The sequence below is a fragment of the Schistocerca nitens genome, chromosome 6 (genome assembly GCF_023898315.1).
Source record: "Schistocerca nitens isolate TAMUIC-IGC-003100 chromosome 6, iqSchNite1.1, whole genome shotgun sequence".
Taxonomy (NCBI): Eukaryota; Metazoa; Arthropoda; class Insecta; order Orthoptera; family Acrididae; genus Schistocerca; species Schistocerca nitens.
Genome location: NC_064619.1, coordinates 443,270,722 through 443,289,472, shown reverse-complemented (window position 1 = coordinate 443,289,472; position 18,751 = coordinate 443,270,722). Strand labels below are relative to the sequence as shown.

The 18,751-nt window shown below is 37.7% G+C and overlaps 1 protein-coding gene across 1 annotated transcript in view; it reads left to right on the top strand.

Annotated features, from left to right (window-relative positions):
- LOC126263398 (uncharacterized oxidoreductase YjmC-like) overlaps positions 1–73 on the top strand; it is a 229,207-nt gene extending 229,134 nt beyond the window's left edge. The window contains exon 9 of the mRNA XM_049960493.1: positions 11–73. Within this exon, the coding sequence (XP_049816450.1) occupies positions 11–73 (63 nt within the window). The remainder of the gene's footprint in view (positions 1–10) is intronic.
- Positions 74–18,751: the final 18,678 nt, after the last annotated feature.

Here is an 18,751-nt window from a genome sequence, read left to right as displayed (position 1 = left end):
CTTTTTTCAGCTGGGACTTGCTCAGGAGTTATGTGTAGAACCAATGCAGACAGTACCTATGAAGACATGTTAGCAAGTTTCTGAAGTCATTTTCTTAAGGATAAAGCTTGACAAGGAAAAAAAGACCAACGCGGAGTCAGAAGAGAGTGCTAATTGTGTTCATTTTTATGATCAGCATGGAATATCGAAATAATTTCACTTTAATTTATTATGTTATCAAGTTTGTATTATTTGTTACAGTTTTTGGTGTCCATTAAACAACTTTATGTCAATGTATTTCTAAGTATTTCATAATTTGCACCCATTGCGTATATACTATGTTTTCTTGTAGTTATGAACACATTTGACACTTGAATTATCATCTCTATAGTGCCTTTGGGAGTATCCTATAATATATATATCTCATCCAGATTCATCTCATTTTAATACCTTCACATTTACTTCCCAAAAGAGAACAGTGGTAAGAGTGACAAATTATAAAGCAATACTGGTGAAAATTACATTCAGATGTGGACACATTCTGATATATAAGGGTTTCCTTAGACAGGATTCGCAAATAGAATTCATATGAGACTTCATTTGATTTCCTTTCATCTCTGCAAATGGGGTAGCCAAAAATACTTTCAAAAAATTTCATCCGCTTTTTTCATTGTCAGGACATCGTTACACAGGAAGATAGGGGGAGCAATAAACTGGGTGATTAATGGACATAATAACTTGTTAACGTTTATTATCTTAGCATCACAAGTTGTTGGAACCAGTATCTAACAATTTCAGGCTACAGCAAAAATTAATTCATATTTAAACAGCCTGATCCAACAGTCTTCATTAATAGTGTTAACAGCAGCTTTCGCTCTGTTCTAAAATTGCTCATCCAAAGGTTAGAGGCTAACAGTTATGTATTTAAGAAAAAAGTAAAAAAAAAAAAAAAAGGCAACATTAATATCAGGGCAAGGTAGCAAAGACACAGTGCCTATACATGGATCCTCTGAAGGATGGGCAATTAAATTCTATTCTTTTTACTGACATATAAGAATCACATCAATTTTTAACAAAATAAAACTACAAGAATGAAGGTAAAAACTTCGATACACTAGTCAACAAGTTCAAAACATGTGCTTGCATGGAATAAATGATTTTGTGAAGGTCAGGGGTCACTGAAAGACAGCAGTCAGCCAGGACAGGCTCCATGTGTCATTATACCTCCTGTCAGTGCTGGAGTGGATGCTGCTATCAGAAATGACTGACAGTAGATGGTGGAAGACATTTGGCTCACGTTGGTCATCAGTCACATTATAGCTCATACCAACATAACAAAGCATATTATTAAATTCTGGAAAATCTGTGCACAGTGGGTTCCCCACAGGCTGATGACATGTACACACTGCCAATGGAAACATTTTTCTGTTGGAGACATCATTTCCTCCTGTGTTTTGCAAATGTTTCCAACGTAGTTTCTTGTCTCTTGTTCTGTTCATACTAGTGGGAATCATATCTTGTAGTGTTTTTGCATCATCAGCAATTTTATTTGTCTGCTATGATGTCTAGTGATGAGGAAACTGTAATGATATGTAGTGCTTCACTATATAATACCGGAAGGTGAATGAAAGCAAAATGAAGGGCATTGTCAATATCATTGGCGGGCAAAATCATACTATAAAAAAAGTGCCTGGAACAATTTCCTACAGGAGTTGAATATGGAAAATGGCTCTGATTTCTGTAACTTCACTCAGATTTCATCTACTGCTTTTGAATTTCTGGCAAATATGGCAGCACCGTTTGTTTAGAAAAAAGAGACACAAATTTCAGGGTAGAAACTGCAGTCAACCAAAGACTTATTGTTATTCTTTGTTTTCTGGCAACAAGAGATACATTTCAGGGCTTAGTCTATTTACTTAACATTTCAAAGCAAGTCATATCTCAAATAGTACCTGAAGTTTGTGCAGTGTTAGTGATAGTGCTGAAGGATTACAGAAAGTTAAGTAAATGAGAAACATCATTAAATAAGGACATTACATAATTTTTATTCTTTAGGAATCACCTCACACATATCATCAAAAATAATGTCCTGTACTGTGTTGTCTTTCTTTAATAATTGTGTGGCAACATGATGTGCCTCACTGTTCTACTTCCCAACAACTCAACTTACTTTTCAAGGTGGAGGCATTGACATTGAAGGGCCAGCATTGTCCTCTTCATCTTCAATTTCTCTAATCAAAAATCAATCTGCCAAAACCTGAAATCAAATTTCTTTCTTTCAGATGCCAGCGACTGAAACTGGGATGAAATTGCATGTGTGTTCTCACAGATGCATCATTAACCCCATTGTGTGGCAGAATTTGATGGGGAGTACATAGTCCTACTGTGCCCTGTTGCTAGTTGGGGTGAATTTTGTTATTACAAATGGTAATTTAGTATTGTGCTGCTTGCTGTCATTAATACCTTCTATAACTTTTTATACATAGGTATTGGCTGGCAAGGAAGAGTTTCCAATGGTGGTCTGTTCAAGAACATGAGCATAAATGAACTAACTTACAAAAAGAACCTGAACTTGCCACAAGCTGAATGCTTATCTGGAGTGACAAATGCCTTACCATATGTATCTGTGGTAGATGACACTTTTCCAATGCAGGAAAGTATTATGAAACCATACTCAGGACGGCATGATAAAGGTTCGAAGGAAAGAATTTTTAATTACCAATTTTCAAGGACAAGAATGGCTGTCAAAAACACATTTTACTTTAAGTGGTTAGCTTTTGTGTATTCTGAAAACCTATGTTGCTGCAATCAGAGAAAGCACAAACAGTCGCACTTACAGAGGTGGGTCTCCACAATTTTTTTTGACAAAATGCTGGGATCAGGAAGAAATATAGCCCACGAGGGAGCTTGGACTCCTATGATGTAGAGACCAGTGAGATTATCCAAGGTAGATGGACACAAGTTGATAGTGCATCGATTTTTACTGGACCCATGAATACACCACAGAAAGCTTCTAACACAAACAAATTCAACATTAGTTTAGAGATTGTTTTTTAGCCTACAGAGAAGTGTACCATGGCAAATTAACTATGGATTTTTGCTACTGTACAATATAAAATACAAATAAAGATAAGCAAGAATAATCTTTGTACCTCTTTTTCCACAGTGTCTGTTGTTTCCTTCTGTTTGTGAATTGCAGCAGCACATGTCCAAACCAGTTTCTTCTGTACGCAGTGTTGGCAATACTGCCCAATGACTTGCTTGCCACAATCTTTCCATTTTCTCATCAGTGGGACAAGAAAACCTTCTCTCTCTCTCTCTCTCTCTCTCTCTCTCTCTCTCTCTCTCTCTCTCTCTCGCTCTCTCTCTCTCTCTTTTGTTGCTATTTTTGTATTCCTTACCTCTAATGTTCCAGAAATATTCCTCCTCTTTGCACAATGATAACACTTCTGCAATCTGCTCCCTCGTGTACTCCATTTTCCTCAGAAAAAATTGATAATGCTACCACAAAACAACATGATACCAATGAAAACAGTAAATGGTACAACACAACATGTAAACATATATGCTACCACCATACAGAGGTGATGTGTGGTAGCTGGCCAGAAACATCATTTTCTATTATCTATATGACACTGCTATGGGTAGATGTTTCTGAGTTTTGAAACATTTGAAAACATGTTTCCAAATGGCGTCCACATTAAACAATCAGAAACATGTTTTGAAAACAAGCTTCGAGCTCAGTGTGGATGCAATTTGATAGAGGAGTAGAATTTCAAGAGAATATTGATATCACAAGGCCTATAGCCTCATGATTATATCATGATGAGAATATTTTTTCTTGTCCTGTATTATTGTAGGCTATGAAAGTGGTGTTATCATTTTCAGCTGAAGGAAAAGTGAGCATATGGATACCCCTCACAAAAAAATAAATAAATAAAAATAAAAGCCATGAACTACTGCATTGTCCCACTGCTCTTTTTCTTTCTGGAACCCAGTGCCACAATTTAACGCACTGCCATACATGGATGCTTTGCACAAATTAGTGTGTTTCATCAAGTCCAGACAACTGGGAATTTTGATGGATGGCATCATTTTGTTGCAGGATAATGCCCATCCACCCACACATTGCCAATGTTATTTAACTATGCTACAGATGATTCACTGGGAAGCACTTACACATACGTAATACAGTTCTGATCTCTCCTCGTGCAGTTTCCTTATTTTTTGGAGCCCTGAAAAAAGACTTTTATGCCCATTGATTTGCTTTGGAGAAAGAAGTGCATGTCTGGGTACAATCATGGTTCTAAAGTGACGGTGACCCTCCCTCTACTGCCATTCAAAAAAACTGAAACATTAAAATTCCAAACAAGTGCAATTTTCTAGCATTTGTCACCAAATATTTGCTGCTACTAAATAGATGGGATGGAAAGTAATCAACACCTGGATGTTGCTGCTCCTCATCAAATTTGTGATTCACTGAAAAACATAGCTTGCTGAAATAATCATTTTTACATCTAAGGATATGATTGGGTTGTTTTTAACAATTTGTACACTACATGATTAAGTTTCTTCACCATTTATTTTATTTTCTTCATTTCATATTTCCACATGTCACACATTAGTTACCAATCTGATACAATTCACTCATTTGAGCATGACAATTTCATATCAGTTTCCAGACAGTTACTTCACAACTCATGCTACAATTTACCAACTTCTTGTAAGTACTTGATACAAACAAAACCAACAATAGTGCAGGCAAAAAGTTGCAGTTCAGCAATAGTAATATGCATAGATCTTTCATATAAAAATAGTTTCATATATACAGTAATTAAAAACTTCTTTTACAAATGTTTCAGAATAAATTATACAAATATGAATAATGACAATAATTTTAAAATATTGTTACAGTTTCAACTTAAACTGTAGATAAATCTTGTGTCAGTTTAATATACTGTATTATTTCTGTTTATGAAAAAATATAAGAATGAATTATATTACTAGATTTATGATTTTGAATCCATTGGATTATGTCGAATTTAATGAGAGCATCCCAATCTACAATATGTAACAGAGATAGGAGCACTGACTATTTCCATTGCAATAGCCCACCAAGAATTTCATAGGCACCTAAATTCTAGCAAAATTCTGATGCAAAAATAATGGAACTGCTCAAAGCTCAAATTTTGAAAAATATATAGCTAATTAAATTTTTGAAAATATATTGTGTACATGTGTTGCAGCTGCGGTAATACACAAGTAACATGATTAATATAAATTTGAATAAGCTTACTGATTTTTTTTTCTAATTAGTTTGTAATATCCCTTATGTTCAAGTCAACAAAATTTTTAATTCAATAACAATGTGTTTACTATACAAGTGATCAGCAAAAGTGGTGGCTGGAGGGGTAAGCGTAGGTCACACCCCCTCTATCTTTTCTGTATGTTTCCCCAACTCACATTCTCATTGCATATCGGAATTGCCCCAAATCTGTTTCCTTCGGCTCACATGTGTCAAGCCAAACCCAAGAAACTATGCCATCAGACAATGCATTCTGACACAAGTATACTCAGTGCTTTACATGGCACTCACTTGAAATTGATATGATTCTTGACATCAGCAATATGCACATTGAGTTAATGATTTTAGAATCAGAAGTGGAAAATGATAATCTGAAATAATTTATTATGGCTGCAATTTTTTTAAATTACTTTGTGTTCACTTTATTGGAAGTATAATAAGACTCACAACACAGATTATGACTACAGAAGTTTCTGTGCTGCTATGATAACTGACCACAAAGATTTTTTTCATATATAAACTCTTACATAATTCACATTATTCTTTTTATGATTGCTAAACCATAGAAACATGTAGAGTAAAGGCATGAATTCAAATCATTTGTTGTATACATTGTAGTTTAGTACGGTAATTGATCGACTGTGCGTACCACAACACATGCCAACACATTTCAGAATAAAAAATTAGTCTCTTAAATTCTTCATCTTCTTCATGACTATATTTTATTTTCATTATTTTGTGTTCACTTTATTGTCAGTATAATAAGACACACAGCACAGATTAGAAACTACTTAAGTTGCTGCATTGCTATAACAATTGACCATACAGATACGTCTTTTATACATAAACTCTTAGATAACTCACATTATTCTTTTTATGATTGACAACCCTTACAAATACACAAAGTAAACAATGTGTTTTACCTGTTCTTTCAGCATCACCACTTAAAATACATTGTTTGTTTTCAGTAAATCTAAATCATAAGTTTCACACTTTTAGTTAATCACACAGTAAGCAGTTGTCAATTCATATTTTTCTAGAACAAATAAGTTATGGTCAGTGTTTCACAGTAGCGTTTCTAAATTTCTCAAAGATTGATCTTCGAAGAGCTTTGGTCAATATGCCTACTAATTGTTCTTCTGTACAACAACACTGCGTTTTTGCCAAAAAAAAAAAAAAAAAACATTTTCTGTACTGTACACTAACATAGTGAAATTTCACATCTATATGTATGCTTTATCTAACTAACTATCCTGGTCTGATCTTTTGAATAGCACTTTGATTATCCATGAAGAATGATGTTCAGCTTTCTTCTGGTTTCTTGATAACTCTTGTAGTAAGGCCATGATATGCTTTATTTCTATGTGCATTTTGGTACTGAAATGTAGGGGAAAGAAGGGTAAAGTGACCACTTTGGGAAAAGTAACCACTGATTCTTTTATGCCTTCAGCGGTGTTGCTTTCCACTGAGAAGTGTCCAGGCTAGGTGTACTTGACACCATTAGTGATGTTGACAATGGAAGCCTCCTCTGTTATCTTTCTGTAAAAACATTTAGGTTTTTCAATCATTTGATGTAAGGTAAGTAGCTTGTATTACTTTAACTGTTCCACTTTTATGTAGATCAATAAGTTTTTACAGTATCACAATTCTTGTAATGCCTTTTAGCTTACAAATGTAAGCCACTGTCACTTTCTTGTATTGTTTCGCCTGTGAACGACTGATATCGACGTGGTGTCCGATCAGGAAAATTGGTAAGGCTACAAATCGGGAAAAATTGCCAAGGTGGCCACTTTTCCTGACAGATGGTCACTATTCCAAGACGCCCACTTTTCCTGACGGATGGCCACTATTCCTGACAGTTCATTTTATCCCAATGAGATTTAGGTAATTCCATATTTTATGCATAGTAGAACAACCGAAATTATAACATTACAAATTGATTTATACAAAAAAATATTATCCATTATTCTGCTCTTCTGCAAGGGTTTGCAAGAGCTTCAAGATGCCATGAAAATACACCTGGAAAACAGGGCAACAAACATGAGACCCTGTTGCGATGGCAATTGCAGCAATAAAGAATGGTAACATGCCTTTTTCAGCAGCAGCAAAATAATTCAATATTCCACATATCATACTAAAACAGAGAGTTCTAGTTGGACAAAGAAAGAAAGTCCAATCACCTCTGTTTAGAGAAAACTAAAAATAACTTGTTAACACTTACAGCATTGTTCCTACAGTTTTGTGATCCGTTACAAACTTGTAGAACTAGATTATCTGTACTCAGTGATGAGTCATTCCAGTGCATTCAATAAATATTTTTGAAGCTATCCTCTTTGGAAGTAGGTGGACATACGTCCCTTTTCCAATAATAGATTCTCTTATGGGGAATTTGGAAAGAATGATACAGTAATATAGGTTTACACAGCTATTTATTTTTATTTATTTTACTAACCATTTGAAAACATTGATATTTATTAAGTAAAACATCATAAGAACAACAATATATTGTGATACAATATAAAAATTAAGCCTGTATGTTTTGTGAAGCAAACATACATTCCAAACAAACGACATATCCTGGATTCTGATGCTTATAGGTCAAATGCCGAAATTTAGAGAGTGAAAATCTTTCCTTGGCTTGACAATTTATGGCAGATGAAGATTGTTAAAGTGGTGTAGCCACCATTCCTTAAAGTCAATAATATCTTTATGTTCAATAATCTTGACTAGAAATAAATTCAGTGTTTTTCTTGAATTAACTATCATTTCAACGTACTGTTTGACAAAGTAGATTCTATCTTGTTGCCATATGACTCTCTTAACTATGGCAAAATTCCTATCACGTTGGAGTAAGGAGTGACCTCAAACAGGCAAATAATGCTGAATTATTTGAAATTTCCCAGTCATTGCAAGATGCATCAGGTACCTTACAACAGTGTTGTTTTTATTTTGCCCACCACAAGAATCACTGAACACATGTAGTTCTTTCACCGAGCCACGTAGTCCACTTGTGCAGTCACTGAGAAATGTGCACACTTTATTGGGACCTCGATTGCCTTGTCCTTTTGTCGTTCATGATAGCAGTAAAACTGTGCTATATTGTCTTCCAGGTTATGGATTCCAAATACAAAAAGCCACAGATTTCATAAGTAGAACATTTCCTGTACAGGAAGACAAGGAAGGGCAACATTTTGCATACAATCAAGCACTAGACCGACTCCATAATTCCTTTCAGCACACAGTTTTATTACCACTTCTTTTTTATAAAACTTAGATGCTTATAGCTTGTGAATCATCAATTCCGCGACAGCCACTCGTTTTGCAACTTCATTCAGGAACGGAGATTTAATTTTAGCTAGAAGCTCCTCACAGGCAGAACATACATCTACTTGTGGGTGACTGAATCTATAATCAAAATTTTAAATGATGTATTTGAGATAATATTCATACTTCACTGTTAATTCTGGGTTTTTATCGCAAAACATCTTTTTCACATTTAATTTAGAATCCAAATATACAATACTTTTGCCACTGTAGTGTGACTGGTGGGTTGGGAAAGATTGAATATGAGCATCAATCTTAGCAATGACATCAGATCCAACCGTATTCCCCCCTGTTAATTTGCTTTCCTCTAGAGTCATCTGGGGACTCGCCACTAACAAGGAGTGATGTTAAGCATACAACAGCATTATCACTCACAGCAGTGAAACTGCAAAATGCTTCGTGACGTACCTGCATCCTTTCGATCTGTTTCATAACAAAGAATGTGCCTTTCTTCACAAATGTCAGATTTTCTTTTCTGCTCCTTCTCCTTTGTACTGGTGAACGCTGTATCAGTCCCATTAAATACAGATCTTTCTCCCTCTTAGTTTTACTATTGTACAATCTCCAAATTATTTCCATTTGAACCTCATCATGAAATGTTCAAAACACATTTTTGAACAACTGCAATAAAACAGAATGTTGGAGCATGATACATTATGCCTCACTTAAATATTTAGCAGTAAACTGAATCAAATATCACATGAAAACATTTATATAGAACTTACTTGCATGGTGGACCAGACTGTTTTGCTCGAAAAATTAATCCTTTAGAGGTTATGTATTCCTGTCCTAGTGATGTAGCTCTCTTGAATCTTTCTTTGACATAGTCATCTACATTTCTTACAACTTTTCTTCTCCCGTGCACTTTTTCAAATTCAGGGTCACTTCCACCCATTATGCTATGAGACTACAAAAAGCAACTTATGTAAATACATTGACAGTAATGTGGGACAGTAAAACTGAAACAATGTGTATAAATTCCACTTAGTAGCATTGTTGTTACATTCTTTACCTGACATCTGGTGATGCTGCCTACACTAGTGAGTGGAAAACAGAAGAATATCCGGGCATTCTTCTCTATTCCACTAATTACAAACTTTAAAAGGCTGTACTTTCTATATTATTTCTGATTTTTCTTCCCGTTTCCACTCATTGATGAGTGGACAGCTCCAAAATTAAAAGTATATCTCAGCTAATTTCGAAGAAGATGGACTTTCTTCCTTTCTCAATCGGTGATTCAATTAGAACATGCCTTTTTCAGCAGCAAGAAAACAATTCAATATTCGACATAATATACTAAAACGAAGAGTTCTAGGGGGAAATAGAGATGCAGTAAAAAAGTTATGGCCAAGTTAAGGGCAGTGTTCAGTAAGGAACAAGAGCAAGAAATCCTTAATTACATTTTTGAAATGGGAAAGCAATATTATGGAATTACAGTGAATCCTGTGGCGCTCAGCATCCCCTTTGGCAGAGCGTAACAAAGTACCGCATTGTTTCAACAAAGAATCTGAAATGGAAGGTAAAGACTGGATGGGGTGTTTTGGAGAATAGCATCTTAGTTACTCTTAAGGTAGATTCAACTTGTTGGAACGTCACTGTCACGCAACCGTCACGTTTTTGAGCATCAATGGTCAGAGGAATTCCTGAGCATTCAAACTACATGGCATGTCAACGTCAAAAGAACGTTGTGATGTTAAAGTTGGTTCAAAAAATACCCACCCGAGGCGCTATTTCGTAGTTCTTGGTAGATCGTAATTTTAAAGCAGTTTGGAATGATTGCTGTTGTACTCAATGCTAAGGAAGAGGAACAGTGAGTAAAATGAGTCTGTGCTAGAAAAAATGTTAAAAAATCGAGACTGTAAAGGAAAGTTCCACACTCTTTACAGGGAACTGGAAGAAGAGTAGTCATCATTCTATAAATATTTCAGAATGTATAAACAACGGTTTTTTTAACCTGTTATGCAAGATACAAATGTAAATTACGAAGAGAAATTCAAGGTTTAGCGTCCAATATCACCATGGCAGAAGCTGATGGTTTGCCTAAGGTATGACTACATGGAGTGTTTTAAACAAAACTGGAAACAAAGGAAAAGTTCGGAGTAGGTGTTAAAATCCATGGAGAAGAAATAAAAACTTTGAGGTTCGCCGATGACATTGTAATTCTGTTAGAGACAGCAAAGGACTTGGAAGAGCAGTTGAACGGAATGGACAGTGTCTTGAAAGGAGGGTATAAGACGAACATCAACAAAAGCAAAACGAGGATAATGGAATGTAGTCGAATTATGTCGGGTGATGCAGAGGGAATTAGATTAGGAAATGAGGCACTTAAAGTAGTAAAGGAGTTTTGGTATTTGGGGAGCAAAATAACTGATGATGGTCGAAGTAGAGAGGATATAAAATCTAGACTGGCAATGGCAAGGAAAGCGTTTCTGAACAAGAGAAATTTGATAACATCGAGTATAGATTTAAGTGTCAGGAAGTCGTTTCTGAAAGTATTTGTATGGAGTGTAGCCACGTATGGAAGTGAAACATGGACGATAACTAGTTTGGACAAGAAGAGAATAGAAGCTTTCGAAATGTGGTGCTACAGAAGAATGCTGAAGATTAGGTGGGTAGAGCACATAACTAATGAGGAAGTATTGAATAGGATTGGGGAGAAGTTTGTGGCACAACTTGACTAGAAGAAGGAATCAGTTGGTAGGACATGTTCTGAGGCATCAAGGGATCACCAATTTAGTATTGGAGGGCAGCGTGGTGGGTAAAAATCGTAGAGATGAATACACAAGAGATAAATACACTAAGCAGATTCAGAAGGATGTAGGTTGCAGTGGGTACTGGGAGATGAAGAAGCTTGCACAGGATAGAGTAGCATGGAGATCTGCATCAAACCAGTCTCAGAACTGAAGACCACAACAACAACATGGAGGTGCTATGTGCCGGCACCAACAGAGAAATATCATTTGACTCCAACAATGCCCCGTCGAAACAGTCTTCCTGAGAAACCTTGACTTGACGCTGACATGACGGAATGTGTTGATGACGTTCCATTGATGGCGTATGCGAATGTCGCCATTTGAACTACATAGCAGAATCTTTTGACGTGATGGTGATGATCTATCTAGTAAGCCAGAATCTACCTCTATGGCTAGAGCACAAGCATTTAACCAGGTGAACTTAAACAAGTCTTTTGGTATCCTTAAAACATTGCAAGATAAACGATTTCATCCTGCTCATCATATTTACAATGTAGATGAAACCGGTCTTCTGATAGTTCGGTCCAAGAACAGCAAAGTGTTTGCGCTCAGAGGAAGATGATAAGTCGGAGCCGCTACCTCAGCTGATAGAGGTTTGCTGTCGACTTTTATAGTATGCATGTCTGCTGGAGGAAATTTCATTTCTCCTTTTGTATCTTTCCTAGGCGAAGAATGAAGGTTGAGCTTAGGAATGGGGCTCTACCAGGAACCAAATTTGCATCCCATCCTAGCGGATGGATGCAGAGTGAAAGTTTTTTTGGATTGCTTCGAACATTTTTTGAAACATACAAAACTAATAGCTCAAGATCCAGTTCTATTAATCTTAGTTGGTCACTGCACCCATGATGAGAATGTAGGTTTCATTGATAAGGCTAGAGAAAATCACACTGTAGCCACAAGCTCCAATCTTTGGATGTGGCATTCATTAAAACCCTTCTACACACAAGCTCGTGAAAAATATCCTCACAACAATCCAGGAAGAACTATTACACAGTTTCAGAGAAGTGCACTCTTGGGTGAAGCATTTCTTTGTGCAGCCATTCCAATGACAGCGATCAATGGCTTTAGAAAGTGTGGAATTTTTTCTCTAGACCCTAAGACGATACTGAAGCTGAGGTTACTGATATTCCTTTGGTTAGGGACACTAATATTGTGTGTAGTTCAAATATTGGCTTTTCTCATTGCGAAATTGCCGAGTCTTCTGCAGGTGCTGGCCCCTCTGAACGCCAGACTGTTGTATCTTCTTCAAATGGGCCTACTGGGTCATTTCCAGAACCAATTTATGAGCTTTCTCCTAGTGCAGACTGCCTTCAGATTGTAGGTGATAAGCCTTCTTCAAGAGAAGATACCCCTCAACATCCAACCACTAAAGAACGTCCCTCTATCTACATCTACATGTATACGAATACTCAGCAAATCACATTTAAGTGCCTGGCTGAGGGTTCATCGACTCACCTTTTTACTATTCCAATCTCGAATAGAGCGCGAAAATAACGAACACCTATACCTTTCCATATGAGCTCTGATTTCCCTTATTTTATCAGGGTGATCGTTTCTCCCTATGTAGGTCGATGTCAAAAAAAATATTTTCGCATTCGGAGGAGAAAGCTGGTGATTGGAATTTCGTGCGAAGATTCCGCCACAACGAAAAACGCCTTTGTTCTAATTATGTCCACCCCAAATCCTGTATCATTTCAGTGACAGTTTCCCCCTATTTCGCGACAATACAAAACGTGCTGCCCTTCTTTGAACTTTTTCGATGTACTCCGTCAATCCCACACCGCGCAGCAGTATTCTAAAAGAGGACTTACAAGTGTAGTGTAGGCAGTCTTCTTAGAAGATCTGCAACATTTTCTAAGTGTCCTGCCAATAAAACGCAGTCTTTGATTAGCCTTCTCCACATCATTTTTTATGTGTTCCTTCCAATTTAAGTTGTTCGTAATTGTAATTCCTAGGTATTTAGTTATTTAGTTAAATTTACGGCCTTTAGATTTGACTGATTTATCGTGTAACCGAAGTTTAACGGATTCTTTTTAGCACTCATGTAGATCACTTCACACTTTTCGTTATTTAGGGTAAATTGCCAATTTTCGCACCATACAGATACCTTTTATAAATCTTTTTGCAATTTGTTTTGATCTTCTGATGACTTTACTAGTCGATAAACGACAGCGTCATCTGCAAACAACTTAAGAGGGCTGCTCAGACTGTCTCCCAAACTGTTTATATAGATAAGGAACAGCAAATGGCCTATAACACTGCCTTGGGGAAAGCCATAAATCACTTCCGTTTTACTCGAAGATTTTCTGTCAATTACTGCGAACTGTGACCTCTCTGACAGGAAATCACGAATCCAATCACATAACTGAGACGATATTCCGCAAGCACGCAATTTCACTACAAGCCGCTTATGTGGTACAGTGTCAAATGCCTGCCAGAAATCCAGAAATACTGAATCAATCTGAAATCATTCAACACTTCAAGCGAGTAAAGAGCTAGTTATGTGTCACAAGAACGACGCTTTCTAAATCCACAGTGGCGGATTAAAAAATTTTGCGTCCCTGGGCACGCCATATTACATCCGTCCCCCCTCCCAAAAAAAAAATGTTTTAAATAATAACTATTACACGATCAATTCACAATTGCCGTTTTAGGTGGGAGCGCTTTGAGCTGTTTCCGTACTCTGCTATTCGTTGTTCTGAAGGACGCGTCAGCAGAGTCAAGTCGCGCTCAATCAAAATGTAGTATGGTTCCTGAACTGTACCTGGCGTCCAGCAGAGGATAAAACAAACTTAAAACTGCATTATGTTAACACAGTCTTATGTCGAAAGAAAACAGAAACGAATACAAGGAAAATAACTTTTCTTTTATGACCTAAAAATTCAGTAGAGCGTGTAGGAGACAACGGATATTTGTTATACATTCACGTTTAATATGTTCTTTTACACGAAACCGTTGAAAATGAAAATAAAGTTGTGTTACGCTCTAAAATTGAAGCGAACATGTCATACATTAGAAATTAATACGTACTTTTACAGATATACGTTCAAAATTAAAATTAAACTGTCGTTTTACGATCTAATAACTTGAATGTGTAACAGATAAAAAATCACGTTCGGTATTCATACGTGAATCTATAGGAAAGCGTAAGAAATGAAAATTCAGTAGAGATTTCGGTGCACTAACTGGTAACTCCTCCCCCCATGAACCATGGACCTTGCAGTTGGTGGGGAGGCTTGCGTGCCTCAGCGATACAGATAGCCGTACCTTAGGTGCAACCACAACCGAGGGGTTTCTGTTGAGAGACCAGACAAATGTGTGGTTCCTGAAGAGGGGCAGCAGCCTTTTCAGTAGTTGCAGGGGCAACAGTCTGGATGACTGAATGAACTGGCCTTGTAACACTAACCAAAACGGCATTGCTGTGCTGCTACTGCGAACGGCTGAAAGGAAGGGGAAACTACAGCCGTAATTTTTCCCGAGGGCATGCAGCTTTACTGTATGGTTAAATGATGATGGCATTCTCTTGGGTAAAATATTCCGGAGGTAAAATATTCCCCCATTCGGATCTCCGGGTGGGGACTACTCAGGAGGACGTTGTTATCAGGAAAAAGAAAACTGGCGTTCTGCGGATCGGAGCGTGGAGTGTCAGATCCCTTAATCGGGCATGTGGGTTAGAAAATTTAAAAAGGGAAATGGATAGGTTAAAGTTAGATATAGTGGGAATTAGTGAAGTTCGGTGGCAGGAGGAACAAGACTTTCGGTCAGGCGAATACAGGGTTATAAATACAAAGTCAAATAGGGGTAACGCAGGAGTAGGTTTAATAATGAATAAAAAAATAAGAATGCGGGTAAGCTACTACAAACAGCATAGTGAACGCATTATTGTCGCCAAGATAGATACGAAGCCCACGCCTACCACAGTAGTACAAGTTTATATGCCAACTAGCTCCGTAAATGACGAAGAGATTGATGAAACGTATGATGAGATAAAAGAAATTATTCAGGTAGTGAAAGGAGACGAAAATTTAATAGTCATGGGTGACTGGAACTCGATAGTAGGAAAAGGAAGAGAAGGAAACGTAGTAGGTGGATATGGATTGGGGCTAAGAAATGAAAGAGGAAGCCGTCTGGTAGAATTTTGCACAGAGGATAACTTAATCATAGCTAACACTTGGTTCAAGAATCATAAAAGAAGGTTGTATACCTGGAAGAATCCTGGAGATACTAAAAGGTATCAGATAGATTATATAATGGTAAGACAGAGATTCAGGAACCAGGTTTTAAATTGTAAGACATTTACAGGGGCAGATGTGGACTCTGACCACAATCTATTGGTTATGAACTATAGATTAAAACTGAAGAAACTTCAAAAAGGTGGGAATTTAAGGAGATGGGGGCCTGGATAAATTGACTAAACCAGAGGTTGTACAGAGTTACAGAGAGAGCACAAGGGAACAATTGACAGGAATGAGGGAAAGAAATACAGTAGAAGAAGAATGGGTAGCTCTGAGGGATGAAGTAGTGAAGGCAGCAGAGGATCAAGTAGGTAAAAAGACGAGGGCTAGCAGAAATCCTTGGGTAACAGAAGAAATATTGAATTTAATTGATGAAAGTAGAATATATAAAAACGCAGTAAATGAAGCAGGCAAAAAGGAATACAAACGTCTCAAAAATGAGATCGACAGGAAGTGCAAAATGGCTAAGCAGGCATGGCTAGAGAGGACAAATGTAAGGACGTAGAGGCGCATATCACTAAGGGAAACATACATACTGCCTACAGGAAAATTAAAGAGACCTTTGGAGAAAAGAGTACCACTTGCATGAATATCAAGAGCTCAGATGGAAACCCTGACCTAAGCAAAGAAGGGAAAGCAAAAAGTTGGAAGGAGTATATGAGGGTCTATACAAGGTCGATGTTCTTGAGAACAATACTATAGAAATGGAAGAGAATGTACATGAAGATGAAATAGGAGATATGATACTGCGTGAAGAGATTGACAGAGCATTGAAAGACCTAAGTCGAAACAAGGCCCCGGGAGTAGACAACATTCCATTAGAACTACTGATAGCCTTGGAAGAGCCAGGCCTAACAAAACTCTATCATCTAGTGAACAAGATGTATGAGACAGGCGACATACCTTCAGACTTCAAGAAGAATATAATAATTCCAATCTCAAAGAAAAGAGGTGTTGACAGATGTGAAAATTACCGAACTATCAGTTTAACAAGTCACAGCTGCAAAATACTAACACGAATTCATTACAGACGAATGGAAAAATTGGTAGAAAGCGATCTTGGGAAAGATCAGTTTGGATTCCGTAGAAATGTTGCAACACGTGAGGCAAAACTGACCATACGAATTATCTTAGAAGACAGATTAAGGAAAGACGAACCTACGTTTGTAGCATTTGTAGACTCAGAGAAAGCTTTTGACAATGTTGACTGGAATACCCTCTTTCAAATTCTAATGGTGGCATGGGTCAAATACAGGGAACATAAGGCTGTTTACAATTTGTACAGAAACCAGATGGCAGTTATAAGAATCGAGGGGCATGAAAGGGAAGCAGTGGTTGGGAAGAGAGTGAGACAGGGTTGTAGCCTATCACCGATGTTATTCAATCTATACATTGAGCAAACAGTAAAGGAAACAAACGAAAAATTTGGAGTAGGAATTAAAATCCATGGAGAAGAAATTAAAAGTTTGAGGTTTGTCGATGATATTGTAATTCTGTCAGAGACAGCAAAGGACCTGGAAGAGCAATTGAACGGAATGGACAGTGCCTTGAAAGGCGTTTTTGAAGAAGAGAAATTTGTTAACATCGAGTATAGATTTAAGTGTCAAGAAGTCTTTTCTCAAAGTGTTTGTATGGAGTGTAGCCATGTATGGATGTGAAACGTGAACGATAAATAGTTTAGACAAGAAGAGAATAGAAGCTTTCGAAATGTGGTGCTACAGAATAATGCTGAAGATTAGATTGGTAGACCACATAACTAATGAGGAGGTACTGAACATAACTGGGGAGAAGAGGAATTTGTAGTACAACTTGTCTAGAAGAAGGGATCTGTTGGTAGGACATGTTCTGAGGCATGAAGGGATCGCCAATTTAGTACTGGAGAGCTGCGTGGAGGGTAAAAATCGCAGAGGGAGACCAAGAGATGAATACACTGAGCAGATTCAGAAGAATGTAGGGTACAGTAGTTATTTGGAAATGAAGAAGCTTGCACAGGATAGAGTACCATGGAGAGCTGCATCAGACCAGTCTCTGGACTAAAGACTACAACAACAACATTGTTGCAATTAATAAAATATTCCCAACTATAATGCCTTGGCCGAAGGGATTTCACTGTAAGGCCTGAAGTTTCGTCCGCATCAGCGGAGGATATTTTCAAGGGGGATCGTAGCTTTGTTGAATGTCCGAGTCGCTACTGACTACAGCAAAATTCTGCTTCCACGAGCTTCCACGCAGTGGCGTGACGTCGCATGTTTTGAATACACGAGCGCAATTGGCCACTATCGACTGCCGTCGTCCGCTGTTACTATTATCATATGGTGGAAGACAGGTACACGTCTTCTTCAGCATCGGAATCTAAATTTCATTCGATTTCACGCCCTTCTCCTTCCTATTGAAATTCCTGGCGTGTTTCACAATCTCTATAGCTTCTCTGTATGGCCTTTCGTGGCAACCGCTTGTGGCTGCCAGTACTTGAGTCCTATCAAAATTAATGTGGTGGTCTCCTGGTTGTAAAGCATGTTCTTGCCAACAGCTTATATGTCAATCTCCCCTCTCCTGCAGTTGCCCTCGTGCTCCTCGAGTCGTTTTTTGGCAGTTCTTTTTGTAGTACCCACGAACACCTCCACACAATTGCAGGGAATCCTATAAATTAGTCCAAGGATGCTAGCCAACCGCTGGAAAAAGCTGGAATTTATAGGATTCCATGAATTTGTGAGGAGGTGTACGTGAGTACGACAAAAAGAACTGTCAAAAAACGACTCGAGGAGCACATGGCGGTGTGTAACGAAACTACGGTGGTGCGTGAGAAGCAGCGTGCTGTAATCGAGTTTCGAATTCGAAGAGTTCATCCACAACATGGAGCACCCTATCCTTCGGCGTGGCTGAAATACACTACTGGCCATTAAAATTGCTACTCCAAGAAAAAATTAAGATGATAAACGGGTATTCATTCGACAAATATATTATACTAGAACTGACATGAGATTACATTTCCACGCAATTTCGGTGCATAGATCCTGAGAAATCAGTACCCAGAACAACCACCTCTGGCCGTAATAACGGCCTTGATACGCCTGTGCATTGAGTCAAACAGAGGTTGGATGGCGTGTACAGGTACAGCTGCCCATGCAGCTTCAACACAATACCACAGTTCATCA